The 21,962-nt window shown below is 43.1% G+C and overlaps 1 protein-coding gene, 3 non-coding genes and 3 pseudogenes across 4 annotated transcripts in view; 6 read left to right on the top strand and 1 right to left on the bottom strand.

Moving 5' to 3' along the window:
- LOC125458816 (A-kinase anchor protein 17B-like) overlaps positions 1-14,094 on the bottom strand; it is a 29,191-nt gene extending 15,097 nt beyond the window's left edge. The window contains exons 1-3 of the mRNA XM_048544520.2: positions 13,822-14,094; positions 3,439-4,211; positions 1,929-2,074 (exon numbers count right to left, since the gene is read on the bottom strand). Of these exons, the coding sequence (XP_048400477.1) occupies positions 1,929-2,074; positions 3,439-4,197 (905 nt within the window). The 5' untranslated portion in view covers positions 4,198-4,211; positions 13,822-14,094. The remainder of the gene's footprint in view (positions 1-1,928; positions 2,075-3,438; positions 4,212-13,821) is intronic.
- Positions 14,095-16,128: 2,034 nt separating this feature from the next.
- Positions 16,129-16,330, top strand: LOC125459079 (small nucleolar RNA U3; annotated as a pseudogene).
- Positions 16,331-18,870: 2,540 nt separating this feature from the next.
- LOC132210608 (small nucleolar RNA U3) lies at positions 18,871-19,085 on the top strand. The gene has a single exon (XR_009446744.1). It is a non-coding gene; the product is annotated as a small nucleolar RNA U3 (small nucleolar RNA).
- Positions 19,086-19,785: 700 nt separating this feature from the next.
- Positions 19,786-19,914, top strand: LOC132210604 (small nucleolar RNA U3; annotated as a pseudogene).
- A 184-nt stretch (positions 19,915-20,098) lies between these two features.
- LOC132210605 (small nucleolar RNA U3) lies at positions 20,099-20,301 on the top strand (annotated as a pseudogene).
- A 756-nt stretch (positions 20,302-21,057) lies between these two features.
- LOC132210581 (small nucleolar RNA U3) lies at positions 21,058-21,272 on the top strand. Its single transcript, XR_009446726.1, has one exon. It is a non-coding gene; the product is annotated as a small nucleolar RNA U3 (small nucleolar RNA).
- A 377-nt stretch (positions 21,273-21,649) lies between these two features.
- On the top strand, positions 21,650-21,863 carry LOC132210589 (small nucleolar RNA U3). Its single transcript, XR_009446734.1, has one exon. It is a non-coding gene; the product is annotated as a small nucleolar RNA U3 (small nucleolar RNA).
- Positions 21,864-21,962: the final 99 nt, after the last annotated feature.

The following is a 21,962-nucleotide window of genomic DNA, read 5'->3' on the forward strand; positions in this document are numbered from 1 at the left end:
GTAGCTTGTAGAATAATGACTGTTTTTGACTGATTCTCAGCTGAAGTCTTCATACTGGAAAGGGGACAATTTTAAGTCTAACCTGTCACTCAGGAAATGGCCAGCACTGGGTGCGATGCTGGTTTTACAATCTAGCAAGATTACTTCTTTCTTAAAAGCCAACAGGTGGCATGGTAAAAACTAGCAGTTTATTTGATTGACGTCCAGTGCATTAAAAGTTTTCAAATCCAGTAAAAATTATGCTTCGGGTGGTTCAGTAACTTGCAACTAAAATAAATATTAATGACTGGACTTCTATACATGGGCAGTTAGTTTCATGTGGACATTTGCAAAGGTGTTATGCTGTACATTTGCAGTATAAGATATATGTTGTCTGTATTACAATTACCTTTTTTAAAAAAAATCTTGCATTTGTATAGTTCCCTTCACATCCTCAAGATAGTTGATTGGGAAGGTAGCATGGGAATTGTCAGCAAGATCACACATGCTGCAAATGGATATACAACCAATTAACCTATCTTACTGCTGAAGAATGAAGGATGAAATTTGGTATACCTCTCAGTACTTGTTGATCATTTATTGGATTTTTCTCTTGCCTTCTTTGCTTTCCCCAAATATACTACCTCACACTTTTCTGAATAGAATTCCCTTCCCGATTCTATTACCTACTTCATCAGTCCATTGATATCTTCCTGCAGCCTAAAGCCCTCTTCCTCACTGTCAACCACCCTCCCTAGTTTAATCATATCCTATTACACACAAGTCCAAATCATTTCAACATGCTACAGAAAGTAAGGGGTCTAGTTCTGAGCTGAGTGGAAATAGACTCTCAGTTACAAAAACACCTATCAACCACTACCCTTTGCTCCGTGAACTAATACTGGATCCATTTGGCCACCTCCACTTTGATCCTATGATCTGGTATTTTCTTAACCCATCGATCAAGCCAAATCTGATTCTGCACTCGTCCAACATTCATACAAGCAGCTATAAGCAAGAACCAGTGGAACAGCACTCAGAAACAAAATAAAAACTCACCCAGTTTCTCTTTCTCTTTCTCAAGCATAAACATGCACATCCCACTCCGACTCTGAAGGGGCTACATCAGTACAAACCTGTGCATAACTTATAGGTCACTAATCAACATGCTTATTAACTTAGCAACCGGGGTTTGACGCCATCGTTGAATCTATTTATTTTGAAATTCCTGAGCTAAGTTCTACTTATCCATCAATCAGGGGACAAATTCTCCAGGTAATTCCCGACCAAGTGTGACAAAAATGTTCCAAACATACATAGGAACACCAAAGTAACAGTTAAACTGAATACCTTGGCTGCTTACTTTTAGCAACTAAACTTCATGGAGATATTCAGTTTCTAAGTAAGTCTGTGTGCACTATGTTTTACAATGTATTTTGTTTCCTGACCCCAGCAACTGTATAGATCATGCTATTGCTGTCCTTTAATACAGCAGTTTGCACATGGGGTCAATTCCTGTCTAGTTTTGCGAGTGCCTAATAGGTTCTGCTGACATGAATGCAAGAAAAATGTCTCCGCCAGCAGGCATCTGTTCAACAACTGGTTTTTAATACCTAGCTGTCTGTGTGTCCCCTTTGGGGGTGCAGACCAAAATGTTAAAATTCAAAAAATTCCTTAAATGTTGTTAGAAGTGAGAAGGCATTAGAGCCAGGGTGTCGATATCCACTGCCAGATAACCACTTAGTCCCAGCCCCACAACTAGTAACCATCACAAGGGAGTACACAAAGCAGAGCACCACACACAAAGCTATACAATGGATTTCTACCACTGATTTTGTTGATTGAATATCTAGTTTTGTACTTATTTCGATGCGGGCTCTTTACTGACTTGGAGACCCTATGTTTTTTCACTCAACATGACCTGAATCACAAAGTACATTCGGATTTACCGCTCAGCCTCCTTGGCTTGTTCCTCTTCCTTGTCTCTCCGCTTTTGCTCCTCTCTCTGCTTCTCCAACTCTTGCAGCTTCAACCTCTCCAGGTTACGCTTTTCAATTGCTGAGTCGCTAAGGTGCTTGGTTGTGTCAAAGGTCACCTGGAAGAGAAAGCACGAGACCGGTCCCTGTACGAGTTACAGCACCTTAAAACAAGCATACATTAGGAGTAAAGATACTGTTCGTCAGAAGGTGGCACGAATAAATCAGCCAACTAGCAGGGAATTAAATAGATTATATTCCTCGATATCCAATGTACAGAACTAATTAATGACATTGAAGGAAACTTGGTACAATCTATAGGGAAGCAAATTAGAATTTATTCCTTTCCTAAGGCCAAATAGGTGTCTTTTATTTCCTATTACATAATCAGCCTCCACTGAAATGTGCCATTTTGAAGTAATAATTCATATTGACAACAAAAAGACTTGCATTTGTATTGCGTTTTTTTGCCAAAGCTAATGAAGCACTTCCAAAATGTACTTACTGCTCTCATTAGTCACTGGTCCTTGGAATTCTCTTCCACAGAGAAAGGTGCAAGTTAGGTCATTGAATATATTGGTTGAGTTGGATTTTTCATCTTCAAGGATTATTGGGGGGGGAAGGCAAGACTGTGTACTTAAGGTCACAATCAGTGCAGCCATGATTTCATTGAATAAAAATATGAAATACTGCAGATGCTGCACAAAAACAGAAAGTGGTTTTAAAAAAAACTCAGCAGATCTGTGGGGAGAAGCAGAGTTAACATTTTGAATCCAATGACTCTTTTTCAGAATCTTAGTAAATGCTGGAGCAGGTCTAAGGGCAGAATGGCCTAAGCATGCTATAGGGGAGGTGATGGCCTAGTGGTATTATCGCTGGACTGTTAATCCAGAGACCCGGACAATGTTCTGGGGCCCTGGGTTCAAATCCCACCGCAGCAGATGATGCAATTTGAATTCAATAAATATCTGGAATTAAGAATCTAATGATGACCACTAATCCACTGTCAATTGTCAGGGGACAAAACCCACCTGGGTTACCAATGTCCTTGAGGGAAAGAAACTACCATCCTCACCTGGTCTGGCCTACATGTGACTTCAGACCCACAGCAATGTGGTTAACTCTTAACTGCCCTCTGGGGCTATTAAGGATAGGCAATAATGCTGCCTAGCCAGTGACACCCTCATTCTATGAATGAGTAAAATTTAAAAAAGACATTTCCTATGAACTTATGTCATGTAGAAAATAAGATAGCCAATTTGCATGCAGCAAGTTCCCACAAACAGCAACATGATACTGCCCAGATAATTGGCTTTAATTTGTGATGTAGATTGAGGGATGATTATTGGTCAGGGCACTGAGGTATCTTCCTGCTCTTCTTGAAAATTGTAGCTATGGTTGACCAATGATCATTTAATCAAGGTCAGAACACTGAAGGACAATGTATCCATACGTAACAAATGCAGGGATTGTAACTCCATACCTTTATGTTACATGCTACTGCCTTTCCATCATCCCCTTTGTGCATCAACTTCATTCCCCGTAAGGACTCCATTGCCTTCACGAAGCCTGCATAATCCTGGTATTGGATGTAAGCTTCAAAGGTTGGTAGGCCACCGAGGCTGAAGGTATTGAACTTCTTCCCTGTCATTTCCTCTCGATAGGGATCCAACATGGGAATGTCAACATTTCGGATCTTTCCAAATCTGCCAAAGACTTTTTGAAGGATCTCTTCCATTGGCTTTTCCCTATTGAGCTGCTTTGAAGAGAGCCACTTGCAAGGCAGCCCTTCCATGTGAATAGTATCAGGTCTCTCACCAGGCAAAGCCTCATTCATGCAGTCAGTAGTCTTAAAAAAGGATTCCCAGTCACCTGGGCTTGGAAAGTTGGCTTGAGTTACAGCTGCCAACACTTTGGCCGTCTCATTGATACCGTTCACTTTAATCGTTTTGTTGTTAAACTTTTCCCGGACAGTTTGAACTTGATTCTTATTTTCAACTTCTGCCTCAAAGCGAACAAAGTCCATTGTGCTCCGTGAGACTTTGAGCGATGTAATCTGATCCGGGTAAGCCATTTTCTTCAGGGTCTCCATCACTTCCCAGTTGGAAATGAGTCTTGAGGATAACTTAGACTTGGGAAATATCACACTGATTGTCAGCCTTGCAATTGGCTTCAAATACAGACACTGTGGTGCAAAGAGTTCCACAGCATCAGAAGTATCAAACAATCTGGTGGCTGCCATAGCAAAATTAAGCTCTGGAGAAAAAGAGAAAAATAATGATTAGAAATTAGAATATTATTTAGAAAATTTCTTACAATTAATATTACCATCACTGCCTAGATGAGCATTAGTGCTTAGCAGTGGCATAATCTACGGAATATTATTTATTATCACTGACAGTTACATATGCTGTATGCATTTACATGGTTGGAGGCGTGGGATAGACACCAATCTTCCCGTGCAGTTTGTCCTCAAACCTAGTTCACTCAAAGTTGAAAACTAGCCTCCACAGTTCAATAGTTATAAGGGTCTCCTTGGAAACAGTTTGCAAAGTTTCAGCAGCATCGCCCAGGTTGCAACCTACACCAGCTAGAAGAACAAGGATAGCAAGTACATAGGATATCCACCAAGTGAAAGCTTCTCTCCAAGCCACACACCATGCTGACTTGGAAATACACCACTGTTCCTTTAGTGTCCATACAGTCATACAGCATGGAAACAGACCCTTCAATCCAACTCGATACATGCTGACCACTTTCCCAAACAAAACTTGTCCCACTTGCCAGCATTTGGCCTCTATCCCTTCAAATTGTTCCTATTCAAGTACTTATCCTAAATGTCTTTTAAACGTTATAACTGTACCTGCATTCAGCATTTCCTCTGGAAGTTTATTCTACACATGAACCACTCTCTATGTTAAAAAAAGTTGTCCTGCATATCCTTTTTTAAATCTTTCTCCTCCCACCTAAAACTTTGCTCCATAATTTTAAACTCGTCCATCCTAGGGAAAAAAAAATCTTTACTATCCACTTGTCTTTGTCCCTTGTGATTTTATAAACTTTTATAAGGTCGTCACTGAGGTCGTCGCTTTTTCAAATGTGCATAAATCCCATCCCCAAGAATTCTCTCCAATAGTTTCCCAACCACCAATGTGAGATCACCAGTCTATAGTTTCCTAGATTATCGCTATTTCCCTTCTTGATTAGAGGAATAACATTAGCCACTCTCCAGTCCTATGGGACCACTCAGTGGCTAATAAGGATACAAAGATCTTGGTCAAGGCCAATCTTTTTGGTTACTTCCTCAAAAACCTCAGTCAAGTTTATGAGACATGATTTCCCTCACACAAAGCCATGCTGACGATCCTTAATCAGTCCTTGCTTCTCCAACCGCATATAAATCCTACCTTTCAAAATTACCTCCAACAACTTACCCATAAGGCTCACGGGCCTGTAGTTTCTAGGCTTTGCTTTCAGCCCTTCTTAAATAAAGGCACAACATTAGTCACCCTCCAGTCCTAACCTGTGGTTATTGATAATACAAATATTTCTGGTAGAGACCCCACAACTTCCTCCCTAACTTCCCACAACATCCTGGGATACACCTGATCTGGTACCGGAAATTTATCCGCCTTTATGTTTTCTACGACCTCCAGCATTTCCCCTTTAGTGATGTGAACTGCTTTCAAAACATCAATATTTATCTCGCTGAGTTCTCTAACCTCCATTTCTTTCTCCACAGTAAAAACTGATGCGAAATATTCTTTAGTATCTCTCCCATCACTGGAGATTCAAGACATAGACGGCTGTGTTGATCTTTTAAGGCTGTGTTGATCTCTAGTTGCTTTTTTGCTCTTAATGTACTCGTAGAACTTCTCTGGATTATCCTTAACCTTATCTGCCAAGGCCATCTCATATCTCTTCTTTGTCTTCCTGATTTCCCCTGTTTACACACTTCATGAGATTCAGTTGATCCCAGTTGTCTATATTAATAATATGACTCTTTCTTGACCGAATCCTCAATATCTTTATTCATCCACTGTTCCCCAACATTACCCTTCGCTCTAACAGGAACATAGTGCCTCTGAGCTCTCACTTTTGAAGCCTCCACTTGTCAATTGTCCTTTTACCTGTGAATAATCTACTCCAACAAACTTTTGAAAGTTCTTGTTTGTTTTTCCTTATTCATTCATGGGGTGAGGGCATCGCTGGCTAGGCAGCATTAATTGCCCATTCCTAATTGCCCAGAGGGCAGTTCAGAGGCAACCACATTGCTGTGGAGTCACATGTAGGCCAGACCAGGTAAGGATAACAGTTTCCTTCCCTAAAGGACATCACATGCACCTCGTTGCGTACCATTAAGATTTGTCTTTAACCAATTAAGAACTTCAACTTTTATGGAAGGCTTATCCTTTTCCATAACTATTTTAAAACTAAGTGTTTCATCATCGCTAGTCCCAAAGTGTTCCCCTATCAACACTTCAGTCACTTATCCTGCCTTATTTCCCAAGAGAAGGTCAAGTTTTGCTCCTTCTCTAATAGGTACATTTACACATTGATAAAGAAAATTTGCTTAAACACATTGAATAAATTCCTCACCAATGCAAGCCTTTAATACTATACCAGTCCCTGTCAATGTATGGAAAATTAAAACTGTCTACTATTACAGCCTTATTATTCATACCAATATCTGAGCTCTCTCTACATATTTACTCCTCAGTTACCATCTGACTATTGGGGAGGGATATAGTACAATCCTTTTCTTGTTTCTAATTTCCACCTATTTGTTTCACTAGGTGATCCCTCAGAAATACCCTCTCTAATTATAGTAGTCATGTTTTCCTTACTATGCTACTCCTCCTCTCTTGCCTCTGTTTCTATCCCTCCTAAAGTATCTAAAACCGAGAACACCAGTCCTGTCCTTCCCTCGGCCAAGTTTCTGTAATAGCTATGACATTCCACCTGGGTCAAAATCCTGGAACGCCCTTCCGAACAGCACTGTGAGTGTACGTATAGTACCTGGACTGCAACAAATCATGAGGGCATAAACAGATGTTGCTGGAAGCCCAGCAAGTCTGGCAGCACCTGTGAAGAAAAATCAGAGTTAACATTTCAGGTCTGGTGACCCTTTCTCACAGCTGATGGTAGCTGGGAAAATGTTAGTTTATTTGCAGAAAATAGGGAAGGGGATGGGGTTGGGAGTAAACAATTGGACAGAGCTCAAAGAGAGAGAAGAGCAAGTGGATAGACAAAGGAATTGATAATGATTCAGCTGGGAGGATGAACAGTTGTTAATAGGGACTGTTAGTGACTAACAATAGGTAGTGTGTAATGGCGGGCTAGGTGATAGCAAGGCCTGGTGTGTGGGATAGGGGGCTAGGACATGGGAGAGTTTAGGCCCTAAAATTAGTGAACTCGGTATTGAGTCCAGAGGGCTGCAGGGTCCCCAAGTGGAAAATGAGGTGTTGTTCCTCCAGCTTGCATTGAGCTTCGATGGGATACTGCAGCAAGCCTGAGACAGAGATGTTGGCCATGCCACAGGGTGGTGCGTTAAAGTGGCAGGAAACAGGTCGCCCAATTATTTACTTCACAGATGCTGCCAGGCCTGCTGAGATTTTCCAACAACTTCTGTTTTTGTTCCTGATTTACAGCATCTGCAGTTCTTTCAGTTTTTAGTTCATGAAGGCAGCTCACCAACACGTTCCTGAGGACAATGAGGGAGGGCAATATATTCCAGTTTGTTCATGACGTCCGCATTTCCAGAATGATAACTTACCCCCCTAGTAAAGAGTAACAGCTCACAGGGTAATCCCCCACCAACTGATAAGTTCATCCTTGCACCAAAGGAGGAAGAAGTAAAATAATCATCAAGCTAGCGCAGCAGAAGATGCTGTTCTAGAATCGAGTGTTGCCTTTTGATCAAACCTGATTCTGTCAGAGCTTGAGGTTGACACCGATTGGGAGAATAGTTACACCACTTGCCAGCACAAACACAGTTGACGTTGCTGAACATAAATTTGCCTCAGAGAACAAGAACAAAAAGGCAGTAAACAAAGGTCATAGAATAACAGATGATTACTTGACTTCAGTGGTGAAGGGGAGGAAATATGCAAGCAGTGTTCCAATTGCAGTACCATGCCGCCTGTGTCCAGAATGGTGTCTGAGAATAAAATCCTTCTCGTAATCACTTCACGTTCACAGTCAGTGTTTTCCTTCTGTCTGTTTGACATTCTGGCACAGACACAGTGGACCAAATGGCTTCCATCTGCGATGTGTCATTCTATGACTGTGAAATGAACATTGTCACTGCATTTCCTCATTCCCAAGTAAACAGTACAATCCAAAGCTTCAGACTGCAAGAAATATACATTGAAGCAATCCTTCAGGAACATGTTCACCTCATGGAGACCTCTTGAATTGTCAGCACTAAAGCTGAAAACTGCTTCTCTTTTTCAGGTGTTAAAGAATGAATAACATTGTGATCTGGACTGCAACATGAGAGAGCTGTACACAGTCCAGGACGTGGCAGAGATTTCAATCTGCAGGCAAATTGATGACTTCATTTAAATGCAAAATAAGCTTTTATTTCAAAGGAAATGTCGTATTAACATTAAAAAATCTTGCTAAAGCAATGCAAGGCATGAGCCAGATCACAGCCGGAACATAAACTGAAGTTGCTGGAAAAGCTCGGCAGGTCTGGCAGCCTCTGTGAAGAAAAAAATGAGAGTTAACGTTTCAGGTCTGGTGACCCTTCCTCAGAACTGGAACACATAGGGGGAACGCTACAGCCAAAAGAGGAGCTGCTAGAGAAGCTTCAGAACAGTCTGTTCAGAAGAAGGATCACTGGACTCGAAATGTTGACTCTGCTTTGTCACTGCAGATGCTGCCAGACCTGTTCAGTTTCTCCAGCTATTTCTATTTTAGTCTCAGATCTTCACCACCTGAAGTTCTTTGTTGTATTTTTGCTTAGAACACTGTAAACAATTTTGACTCCCCAATCTAATGAAAGATATATTGGCGTTGGAAACAGTCCAAAGATAGTTCAACAGGTTGATCCCGGGTATGGGGGGAGCTTTTTTTATGAAACGAGTTTGAGTAGGGTGGGCTTGTACTCATCGGATTTTGAAAGAATGACAGGTGACCTTATTGAAGCATGTGAGATTCATAGAGGACTTGGCAGAATAATGCCACATATCCAAAGTCAAGCGCCAGAAGGAATAATTTTGAAGTAAGCAGTCACTCATTTTCAATAAAGGCGAGGAGGACTTTTTCTCTCAGAGGCTAGTGAATTTGTAGAACTCTTTACTGCAGAGGGCTTTTAGGCTGGTTTGTTAAGTATATGTCTGAGATAGACAGACTATTAATTAAAAAGAAACAAGATTATGCAGAAAAATGGTGGCACTGAAGATTATCAGAGCAGCCATGATCCCCCTCGTTAGCAAAGCAAACTTGATAGGCTGAATGGCCTACTTCGGCTCCTACATTGTATGTTCTTCCAACGCTGTGTTCTAAAACTGGGAAGCTAAAGTAAAATGAGAATGCTGGAAGCATGCAGCAGTCTCAGAAAGGGAAAAGTAAATAGCTAAGTGTGAATTTTAGAGTTTGGACTGTTCAATAGAATGCACTCGAAGTTTACAAATGCCACAAATAGTTTCCAGGATCCCTGAACCATACACTGCTCTGTGATCCATACAGCTGACACATTTGGTGACTGGCCATTTGAGAAAGTCACTGATCCTTTCATCACTACTGAGGAAGTGTTTAGCTTTCAGCTGACATCGACACAGCTGATGCTTGAAACTCAAGTGTCAGAGAAATCCCAGTTAATAACCGCCAGCTCATCACTGCATGGTATCTTCTGCTAAGTAGCTGTACCATCTGTTTTTACAGGACTCTTACATTAGATTCAAGGCATCTAATCTTCTGTCAACTTGATCTCAGTTGTAACAATGTGACACTGTTTCTTTTAAAAGAATCAGCCACATAAATAAATCTAATGAGGAATTCAGCAGAAAGAATGCTTAGAATGTGGAACCTGCATATGGTGGTTGGAACAAATAGATCAGAAACATTTAAGGGGAAGAGATAAACCTGGGAGAGAGAAAGGAAGAGAAGGGTATGGTGATTGGATTAGAATGAAGAGGATGGAAAGAGGTTCATTTGAAGCCTTAAAATGTTGGGCTGAATGGCCTATTTCACATGTGGCAAGTCTAAGTAATTCTACTTAAAATGGCCTAGGTTTCTATGTGCAATACAATGCATCTGCAAAATGCACCACCAACTGAACAACTGAGCACTTATTGTGAATACAGACAACATTATTATTTCTGCAATTTCTCCTATTGCCAGGAGTCCCCAGGTGTGAATCCTAAGCTCCATTGGCTTAGTGGATCTCAGTCAGTGCAGCCATTGAGTCTGTCATTGTCTTATAGGCTAAGAAACCAAAGAAATAACAACCAAGACTGTAAATAATCATTGCCCAGAATCTCCCTCTTACAAGGTATAAGCAGATCAAGCTCAAGGGGCAAAATGGCCTCCTCCAGCTCTTACTTTGTATGTTGCTTACAGTATCTTTTTCATAGAATCCCTACAGCACAGAAAGAGGCCATTCAGCCATAGAGTCTGCACCGACCTCCAAAGAGCATCCAACAATTGTAGTCCATCCCCATCCCTGTCACCCTGCATTTCCCACGGCTAATCAACGCACCCTACACATCCCTGGACACTACAGGGAAATGTAACATGGCCTACTCATCTAACCTGCATTTCTTCGGACTGTGGGGGAAAATTGGAGAACTGAGCAGAAACCCATGAAGAGACAGGGAGAACACATAGATTCCACACAGTCAATCACCAAGGCTGGAATCGAGCTCAGGACCCTAGCACTCTGAGGCCGCATTAATGACCACTGAACTGCTGCAGCACCCATTTTCTCAGTGCAGGTTTGACAGGTTGAATAGACTGTCCTCAGCCCTATGCTCCTGTAAGTCAGGGTGGTAAATGGGTTGGAGGAGAAATGCAGGTGCTGGTGTTCCCATGTATCTGTTGCAATGTCCTTCTAGATGTTAGTGGTTGTGGGTTTGAAAGGTGAAGGATTTAAAAGGGACCTCAAGAGCAACTTTTTCGCACAGAGGGTGGTACATGTATGGAATGAGCTGCCAGAAGAAGTGGTGGAGGCTGGTACAATTACAACTTTTAAAAAGCATCTAGAAGGGTACATGAATATGAAGGGTTGAGAGGGATACAAGCCAAATGCTGACAAATGGGACTAGATTATTTGAGGATATCTGGTTGGCAGGGACAGGTCGGACCAAAGGAGCTGTTTCCATGCTGTACAGCTCTATGATTCTACGATTGGCCAGTAGCACTTTAGGGCAGGTATTCCTTATCAAGAAGCATGGAACTTATAGATATTTCCTCAGTTGTGATATATTATGAATGTTTCGGTGTCTTGCTGAGTGCCAAGATAGCAGGTTAGGGCAAAGAGGTAGGAGGGGTGGGGTTTGATATTTATGCATTCAGATATTTTATTACACACCTCTGGAGCAGGTGGGATTTGAACCTAGATCTCCTTGGATAGGAATTCCACATGAATTGTCCTAACTGCCAGTTGGTCACTAATAGGCAGCAGGTAGCTAATGCCCCTCTCAGAAGACTACCTCACCCGCTCATCTCCAAATGACTTGCAGATGGATGGAGGCAGGGGATCATTCACTTCATATAATTCAGCTCAATAGGTCCAACACTCAACTGCCCTGGAAATCTTGTATTAGAGATAATAGGAGCTGCAGATGCCAGAGAATCATCAGACAGGTGTAAGCCCGAAACGTCAGTTTTCCTGCTCCTAAGATGCCACTTGGTCTGCTGTGTTCATCCAGCTCCACACCTTGCCCTGGAAATCTACACAGTTGCTAAAAGAAGTGGAGCACCACTGCATTCTCAAGGGCAATAAGGGATAGGCAACAAAAGCTGGCCTAACCAGTGAACAAATAAATATCCCTTTGTTCATTTTACATTATATCCGTAAACAATCTCTTGTGATAAGACCATATTGCAACAATGTCAGAGAAGATTCAAAAGTGAGAGGATAATTAGAGCAGGGGCAAGTCAGAAAATCTAGTATTCCCAGTGCAGATATAATAGTAAGTTACAAACATACTATCTCCTTTGAGGAAAAAACTTATCAAATTACAGTGTGTACAACAGGATATGCAACAGGATGTTAGGCTCATTTGTAACACTTTTGACAATATGAAACAGGTCCAAAAATTGTACCACAATACACTTGGGAAGAATACACTTGAAAATGTTTGGTACAATGTCCATTATCAATGCTTAAAAATATTTCATTGCAACGCAAGTTCATTAATTTTCCTTAGACCAATGCATAACTGAGTCCTTCCATTAGCAAGCATGACATTGATAGTTCTAGTGATTTTTAAAAAAATCTTTTGTTCTTTTTTATTGGATATCCCTTTTATTTTAATATAATTGGAATTTAAATCTGAAATGTTAGTCCAATTCAGGTCTCAATTGTAAGATAAAAGTACATTGTGCAATCTGTTTACAAAATATGTTACATGGTAGATTATATTGTCTTTTTTAAAAAGCTATATTTCTATTTTCTTCTGGAGATTTCAACTATTAAATATCCATTTCCCACTGGACAAAATTAGATCGGTAATTGATATAAATAACTTGCTGTACTTTTTTCTGAGATGGATAGCAAATGCATCAATAGCAGAAAAGAGTGAAACCATTTGGTCCATTGAATTGTGTCAATGCTATCTCCAACTCTTCCTAAACTCGTGAATAGTTGTACATTCTTCAACAGTTGCATAGCTGTTGCAGCAACTGGAACTACCCCTGTAACTTCAAAATCATTGTCCATAATGTTAATCGAAAAAATGTATATGCTATACACAATAGCTATGCAACTCGTTGTGGCGATAAATCAAGACAGCGAGAAAGACTCCAAAATTCCACAATTACCTTGCATAGTGATAACCTAGCCCCAGTTTAGGCAATAGTAATGTAAAAATGGTAAAGTTGCCACAATCTACCCTGACCACAGACTGCCCTTTCATTACAGAGAGAGATTGCTGGTGGTGGCTTAACCTGAGGGTCACCACACCTCAGTTCAGGAGAGAGCTGGAGAAGGAGAGTTTTCAATGGGAACCTCAGCAGGTGTGGGAACTAAACCCATGCTGTGGGCATCACAAACCAGCCAATCAGCCAACTGAGTTAAGTGACCCCCAAATAGTAATGAATCGGCATTAACTGAGGAATTACTTACAGATGTCACTGCACCAGAAGCCACTCCAGGTAAACAGGATGGCAACATATAGTAGCCTACAAAGAACTGCAGATCAGAACATGCACACAACTTGGATCAACCACAGTTGACCAGTTTATTTTTTGTTTATTCCTTTCCCCGGTTTTGGACATCTTATTGGCAATGGGTCTGCATATTCTCAACAACTTGGCTGAACCGGCCATAGATGGTGCATCTTGAGTTGGCAGGTACGCGTTGGGGTGGGGGGGGGGCGGTTTGTCAGAGCCAAAACCGCGCGCTCTCGATTCGTCAAGGATACACACTCGAATTGGCTTCTAGGGAAGCAGTTGGGAGCAAGAAATGATTCCCCCAACGCCCCCTGCCAAACCCAGGGGAGGCAACAGGAGGTACCGTACTCCCATCCAGCTACATTACTGCCCAACAACCGAGCGGGTTCGTCCGCTCTCACTCGACCATGGGGAGTCGAGACTGAAGCCGGTGTGCAGTTACAAGTGCACACAGCAAACATCCACAGGCAGGATCAGTGACCACACCGTGTTGCCGTATTACAGAAACCTTTGTACGACTTGCCTGAGCTAGGAGCAAGGCCTGTCACTCATACTCAACTCCCCTCGTTCACTTTGCTGGGCAGTATTCACGACGCACAACTTCCACTCAATGTTGTTTCACACGGCCTGGCATCTAGCGAGCTCCGGCCAAAGAAAAACAAAATTACCGTTCTTCCTTCAAATAGTAAAAATAAAACTGGTGTGAGAATGAAAGTCAGTGAGCGCCCAGCTCCGCTCAAACACCACTGACTGTGCCTGCTAATATCTGAACTTCATTCTCGGCCGCTTCCGCGAGCATTCAGCGATCAACTTGCGCCGCCCTCTTTGCAAAAAAAACCATATCCTTCCAGCTGATACCCAACAAGCAGAGGGAGAGTGCCAGGACATCCCCAGCTGGTAGCACTGAGCAAGCGCAGCTTCTCCCTCTTCCTGGCTCTCTCCAGTGGAAATGGACGAGTCTGTGCGTCTCTACTCTCCTGGCAGCAGCGTTGCCATAAGATGTAGGAATCAGAAAGCTTCCCGATCAGACCCGGAGTCAGGCAGGGCTGCCCACTCGCTCCTGCCTTGTTTGTATGTTGCAGTAAGCCCTTTTGCCGAGTCCATTAGGAAGGATGTGAAATTGCTCGGATCCGCTGTCAGTCAGTAGGCTCACGAGCCGCTACAATCAGTTCGAGCCAAGGTAAATCGAGGCAAGAGTGAGGCTGTGTTATTTGGAGACTGAGCCAATGGAGCCTTTAACCGAGATAACAAGGTGTAGAGAGATAATAGGAACTGCAGATGTTGGAGAATCCAAGATAACAAGGCGTAGAGCTGGACGAACCTAGACCCTTCACATCAGCTTTCCTGCTGCTAAGATGCTGCTTGGCCTGCTGTGTTCGTCCAGCTCTACGCCTTGTTATCTTGGATTCTCCAGCATCTGCAGTTCCTATTATCTCAGAGCCTTTAGCTGCTTCACCGTCAGGGCAGGTTACCAGAAGGTGCTAGGAGTATGGTTTGCAGGGACTGGGGTGTGAACCAAATCTTGGGAGGAATGCACCACAAAGGTGAAGCAGAGACTGGTCTATTGGGAGCTCTGCTCCCATTCCATTGTGGGTAAAAACCTGGTTCATCAGGTGTGAGGCACTCTGCCTGTTGTATGTGGCACAGGTTTGTGTCCTGTGAAGCAGGCCAGAACATTGACTGCACCTGGAGGGCCATCAACTCTGTGAAGGATGCTCTTTGATCTGCACAAAACCTGTTGGCCTTTCAGTGTATGAAGAGTTGACCTCGACTTGCAGACTGGCACATTCCGAGGACTTTGTGCTGAGGGATGCACTAAAGCTTGGGGCAGCTGCTGCCAAGGTGCAGTGGGGAAAGACCCTGTCTGAGGTCTCCCTGCTGAAAGTAAATGGGGGTCCGTTCAGTTATTGGTCCTTTCTGATGCTTCACCGAGGGTGGCATGTTGATTCATTGGATAGCACTGCTGCCTCTCAGTGCCGAGGACTCAGGTTAAATTCCACCCTTCAGTGACAATATGTGTGGAGTTTGCACGTTCTCCTCATACCTGCGTGGGTTTCCTCTGGGAGCTCCAGTTTCCACCCACAGGTTAGGTGGATTGGCCATGCTAAATTGGCAGAAGCATTCACAGATGTGTAGACCGGGTGGATTAGCCATGGGAAATGTGGCATTGCAGGAATAGGATGGATTGGGTGAGGGTGGGATGCTCCTCGATGAGTCGGCATGGACTCAATGGACCGAATGGCCTGCCTCCACACTGTGGGGCTTCTATGAAATATGTGTAAATATAGTCTTCTACAAACAAGAACTGACTTTGACTTGTTTGTTGGATGGAGTCAAATTCCAATGTCTGTTTGTTTCTTCAATTCCTACTGTACAGAACTGAACTGCTTCATAGACAATGTATGTATATCAGGATATTTTTTATGAATAAAGTGCATTCTTGAAATAAAAGCAACCTCGTGGTCTACATGGGTACTCTTCAGAAGATTTGCGCAGTTCTTATGGGCCGAATGACTATATGACTTATTCAGCAACATGCAATATTGCTCTGAGTTATGAATGTGCAAGTGTTGGTGACTCTGCCGACTTATTTACAGTGATGCATTTGTGATTGGTCAACTGAATAGTCTGCAGTAATCAGAGTTTGTGGATCAACATAGTTTCAATACAATAATTGGAAAATAACCTGATCACATGTATTAATGTACAATACAATGTAAATTAAAGGACTTGCAACAATAGTAATAGAAAAAACATTGATGAATCCAAACAGTAACTGTGATGTGTGTCGGTGCTATTGCAATGTGATTTTGAGGTAGTTTGCTGTTAGTACTATATGCTTAGGGATCATTTCTATAGCTGTTGTCTAGAGAAATGGTTTCTTCAGTGTCTGGTGTCATCAGCCATAAGGAGGATTGTGAGTGTTTTCTTCTGAATGGGAAGTTGGTCTGTAGTGTTGCTTCATGAAGCTGCTCTTGACTTTGGATGATTGTTTTTACTTTCTTAGAGGAAGAGAATGCATTCTGAGTGGTTTGTTCCTATGGAAGTAATGATGGTCTGTCTATCAAAACATAGGTGTGGCTGAGCAAGACTCTCAGGGGCACCAGCCAATGCTGATGTTTCAGGTGGATACCCTTCATGGGAGAGGATTCTGTAAAAAAATGGGGAGGCAGACTGAAGATGGGTAGAAGAGAAGGTAGGTGGAGAGGAGAGTATAGGTGGGGAGGGGAGAGGTCAGTCAGGGGAGGACGGACAGGTCAAGGAGGTGGGATGAGGTTAGTAGGTGGGTAATGGAGGTGCGGCTTGAAGTTGGAGGAGGGGATAGGTGAGAAGAAGAACAGGTTAGGGAGGGGGGCACAAGCTGGGCTGGAAGGATTCATTTGCCAAATGTTTTAACAAGATCAGGGGAGAGAAGGGGAAGAGCATAGTCCCCACCAGAAATGCTGGACACAGGGGCTCGGTGAAACCCAACCTTTTCATTTTCATTTTTCATTCACGGGAGGGCTTTGCTGGAAAGGCAGCATTTTATTGCCCATCCCTAATTGCCCAGGACGCAGTTAGGAGTCAACCACATTGCTGTACGTCTGGAGGTAAGGATGTCAGTTTCCTTCCCTAAAGGGCACTGGTGAAGCAGATGGGTTTCTCCGACAATCGACAGTGGACTCACGATCATCATTAGATTGTTATTTCCGAACATTTATTGAATTCAAATTCCGCCATCTGCCATGGTGGGATTCCAACCCAGGCCTCCAGAACATTATCTGAGTCTCTGGATTAACAGTCCAGCGATAATACCATTAGGCCATCACCTCCCCAGCACTAAGAACCAAGGAAGCCACTATGCCACAACCCGGGATACGTGGGAGCAGCAACGTTCCAAATCCATAAGACGTAGGAGTGGAAGTAAGGCCATTCGGCCCATCATGTCCACTCCGCCATTTAAATCATGGCTGATGGGCATTTCAACTCCACTTCCCTGCACTCTCCCTGTAGCCCTTGATTGCTTCTGAGATCAAGAATTTGTCGATCTCTGCCTTGAAGGCATCCAACGTCCCGGCCTCCACTGCACTCCGTGGCAATGAATTCCACAAGCCCACCACTCTTTGGCTGAAGAAATGTCGTCTCATTTCAGTTTTAAATTTACCCCCTCTAATCTTAAGGCTGTGCCCATGGGTCCTAGTCTTCCCGCCTAACGGAAACAACTTCCTAGCGTCCACCCCTTCTAAACCATACATTTTCTTGTAAGTTTCTATTAGATCTCCCCTCAACCTTCTAAACTCTAATTAATACAATCCCAGGATCCTTAGCCGTTCATCATACATTAAACCTACCATTCCAGGGATCATCCGTGTGAATCTCCGTTGGACACGCTCCAGGGCTAGTATGTCCTTCCTGAGGTGTGGGGCCCAAAATTGGACACAGTATTCTAAATGGGGCCTAACTAGAGCCTCATAAAGCATCAGAAGCACGTCGCTGCTTTTATATTCCAACTCTTTCGCTCCAGGGCTAGTATGTAGCCTGCGTGTCATACTCCGAATCGGACGTTTCCGGTTTCATTCTCACCCTGATGACAGTGCATTAGGGAACTTCTCCCAACTGCCCCAGGGAGGAACAGAACAGCTACCTCTGTGCAAAAGGTGTCCAACAGGTTGCCCACAGAATGGGGATGCTGGGACTCTCGCAGCGACAGGATCATGAACGAACAGATATTGGGTCCCTTGAGCAATTGTCTGTGTGCAGCGTGCACATTCCCCTTGCATCTGTCTGGGTTTTCTCTGGGCGCTCTGGTTTCTACCACAGTCCAAAGATGTGCAGACTAGGTAGATTGGCCATGCTAAATTGCCCGTTGTGTCCAGGAATATGCAGGCTGGGTGGATTAGCCACGGAAAATTCATGGTTACTGGGATGGGATGGTATGGATCTGGATGGAATGCTTTCCGGAGTGTCAGCATGGTGTCGAAAGACCGAATGGCCTGCTTCCACACTGTGGGGAATTGTATGAAATATATGTAAATATAGTCTTGTACAAACAAGAAATACGTTTGGTTTGTTTGCTGGATAGAGTCAAACTCCAATTTCTCTTTGTTTCGTCATTTCCGATCATACAGACCTGAACTGCTTCAGAGACTATGTATATATATTGGGATATTTTTATAAATAAGGTACAAATATATTTGAAACTAAAAAAAACTCCTGGTTCTGTGTTGGAAGCTCTTCAGAGAGTTGGTGTGGTTTCCTTGGGCCAAATCATTCTATGACTTATCCAGCAATAATACAATGTCGCTCTGAGTCATGAATATGCAAGTGTTGGTGACTCTGCCTACTCATTGACAGTGATGCACCTTTGATTGGTCAGCTGAAAAGTCTGTAGGAATCAGAGTATGGGGATCAAGATAGTTTCAATATAATAATTGGGAAATAACCTGATTGCATGTGTTTAATTTACAAAACAATATAAATTAAAGGACTTGCGACAATACAAACAGAAGAGACATTGATGAATGCAAACAGTAACAGTAACTGTGATGTGTGTCTGTGCTATTGCGATGTGATTTGGAGTGGTGCTGTTGTTAAGATGATACTCTTAGGGATCATTTCTATAGTAGTTGCCTAGAGAAATGGGTTCTTGAGTGTCCGGTCTCACAAGCCACGAGGAGGATTGAGAGTGTTTTCTTCTGAGCATGAAGTTGGTCTGGAGTGTTGCTTTGTGCAGCTGCTCTTGACCTTTGATGATTGTTCTTACTCTTCTTATGGGGAGTTAGAGGAAGAGAATGCATTCTGAGTGGTTTGTTGGCTGTTTAGTCCTGAACTACAGTCTTGAGGGTTTTTTTTTCCCCACCAGCCTGACAGTACCTATTATTCTTACCTCCAGTACTTGCTGTTGCTGTCCTTTGGCAGTGGGTGGGGTTTGTATTGTGCCGTGTGAGAACTTACCTTGTGCGGCAGCGGGGTCTTTATTTTTAGCGCAGGGTGTCCGTGAAGGCAGCGTGAGCCAGTCCGGAACTCATATATTCTGAGCACGTAGATTCAATTTACAGTACAATGTCAATGTAAAGACTTACAGCAAGACATATGGAAAAGAAATTGATGAGTCGGAATGGTAATGCTGACTTGATGTGTGTCTGTGCTATTGCGATGTGATTTTGAGGAGTGATTTTCTTAAGACTATACTCTTAGGCGTCATTTCTATAGTAGTTGGCGAGAGAAATGGGTTCTTGAGTGTCTGGTCTCACAAGCCATGAGGAGGATTGAGAGTATCAGTATCCCTGGACTGACCTATCCCCTCCCTACCTCCCCACCTACACCCTCTCCACCTATCTTCTTTACTCTCCATCTTCGGTCCGCCTCCCCCTCTCTCCCTATTTATTCCAGTTCCCTCCCCCCATCCCCCTCTCTGATGAAGGGTCTAGGCCCGAAACGTCAGCTTTTGTGCTCCTGAGATGCTGCTTGGCCTGCTGTGTTCATCCAGCCTCACATTTTATTATTAAGGAGGATTGAGAGTGTTCTCTTCTGAGCATGAAGTTGGTCTGGAGTGTTGCATTTAGCTGCTGCTCTTGACCTTTGATGAGTGTTCTTACTCTCTTATGGGGTGTTAGAGGAGGAGAATGCCTTCTGAGTGGTTTGTTATTATGTAGTGACGCCCTGTGGTGGGTTTGATGGAAACACAGGCCCAGAAAGGCAACAAAGGGTTCTTGACTAGTAGCTCTCTGATGATGGGTCTAGGCCCAAAACATCAGCTTTTGTGCTTCTGAGATGCTGCTTGGCCTGTTGTGTTCATCCAGCCCCACACTTTGTTATCTCGGATTCTCCAGCATTTGCAGTTCCCATTATCTCAGAGGGTTCTTGAGTGTCTGGTCTCACAAGCCGCCAGCAGGATTTATAGTGTTCTCTTCTGAGCAGCAAGTTGGTCTGGAGTGTTGCTTCACGCAGCTGCTCTTGACCTTTGATGAGTGTTCTGACTCTCTTGTTGGGGGTTAGAGGAAAAGACCACATTCTAAGTGGTTACAGAGATAGTAGGAACTGCTGATGCTGGAGAATCTGAGGTGTGAAGCTGCATGAGCGCAGCAGGCAAAGCAGCATCAGAGGAGCAGGAAAGCTTTGACGTTTTGGGTCAGGACCCTTCTTCAGGGCGGGTTGCTCTTCCAAGAGTCAGCATGAGCTCAATGGACCGGATATCCTGCCTCCACACTGTGGGGATTCTATGAAATATTTGTAAATATAGTCTTTTAGTAGAAATGTCTTTCTTGTTTGTTGGATAGAGTCAAATTCCAATGTCTGTTTGTTTCTTTATTTCCCACTTTTCAGAGCTGAACTGCTTCAGAGACTAGGTATATATATCAGGATGTTTTTATGAATATTTGAAATTTAAAAAACTCCTGGGTCTGTGTGGGATGCTCTTCAGAGGGTTGGTGCAGTTTTAATAGGCCAAATAGTTCTACGGCTTATTCGTAAACGATGCAATATCGCTCTGAGTCATGAATATGCAAGTGTTGGTGATTCCGCATACTGATTTACAGGGATGCACTTCTGATTGGTCAACTGAATAGTCTATGGTAATCAGAGTTTGAGGATCAAGACGGTTTCAAGATAATAATTGGAAAAATAACCTGATCTCGTGTTTCTAATTCACAGTACAATGTACTAATGGAATGTACAATGTACAATACTAATGGAAAGGAAATTGATGAATGCAAACAGTAACAGTAACTGTGATGTGTGTCTGTGCTATTGCGATGTGATTTGGAGTGGTGCTGTTGTTAAGATGATACTCTTAGGGATCATTTCTATAGTAGTTGCCTAGAGAAATGGGTTCTTGAGTGTCCGGTCTCACAAGCCACGAGGAGGATTGAGAGTGTTTTCTTCTGAGCATGAAGTTGGTCTGGAGTGTTGCTTTGTGCAGCTGCTCTTGACCTTTGATGATTGTTCTTACTCTTCTTATGGGGAGTTAGAGGAAGAGAATGCATTCTGAGTGGTTTGTTGGCTGTATCGTCATGGACTACAGTCTTGAGCTTTGTTTTTTTTTCCCCGCCAGCCTGACAGTACCTATTATTCTTACCTCCAGTACTTGCTGTTGCTGTCCTTTGGCAGTGGGTGGGGTTTGTATTGTGCCGTGTGAGAACTTACCTTGTGCGGCAGCGGGGTCTTTATTTTTAGCGCAGGGTGTCCGTGAAGGCAGCGTGAGCCAGTCCGGAACTCATATATTCTGAGCACGTAGATTCAATTTACAGTACAATGTCAATGTAAAGACTTACAGCAATACATATGGAAAAGAAATTGATGAGTCGGAATGGTAATGCTGACTTGATGTGTGTCTGTGCTATTGCGATGTGATTTTGAGGAGTGATTTTCTTAAGACTATACTCTTAGGCGTCATTTCTATAGTAGTTGGCGAGAGAAATGGGTTCTCGAGTGTCTGGTCTCACAAGCCATGAGGAGGATTGAGAGTGTTCTCTTCTGAGCATGAAGTTGGTCTGGAGTGTTGCATTTAGCTGCTGCTCTTGACCTTTGATGAGTGTTCTTACTCTCTTATGGGGAGTTAGAGGAGGAGAATGCCTTCTGAGTGGTTTGTTATTATGTAATGACGCCCTGTGGTGGGTTTGATGGAAACACAGGCCCAGAAAGGCAACAAAGGGTTCTTGACTAGTAGCTCTCTGATGATGGGTC

Source organism: Stegostoma tigrinum, chromosome 15, assembly GCF_030684315.1.
Source record: "Stegostoma tigrinum isolate sSteTig4 chromosome 15, sSteTig4.hap1, whole genome shotgun sequence".
In the NCBI taxonomy this organism is placed as follows: domain Eukaryota; kingdom Metazoa; phylum Chordata; class Chondrichthyes; order Orectolobiformes; family Stegostomatidae; genus Stegostoma; species Stegostoma tigrinum.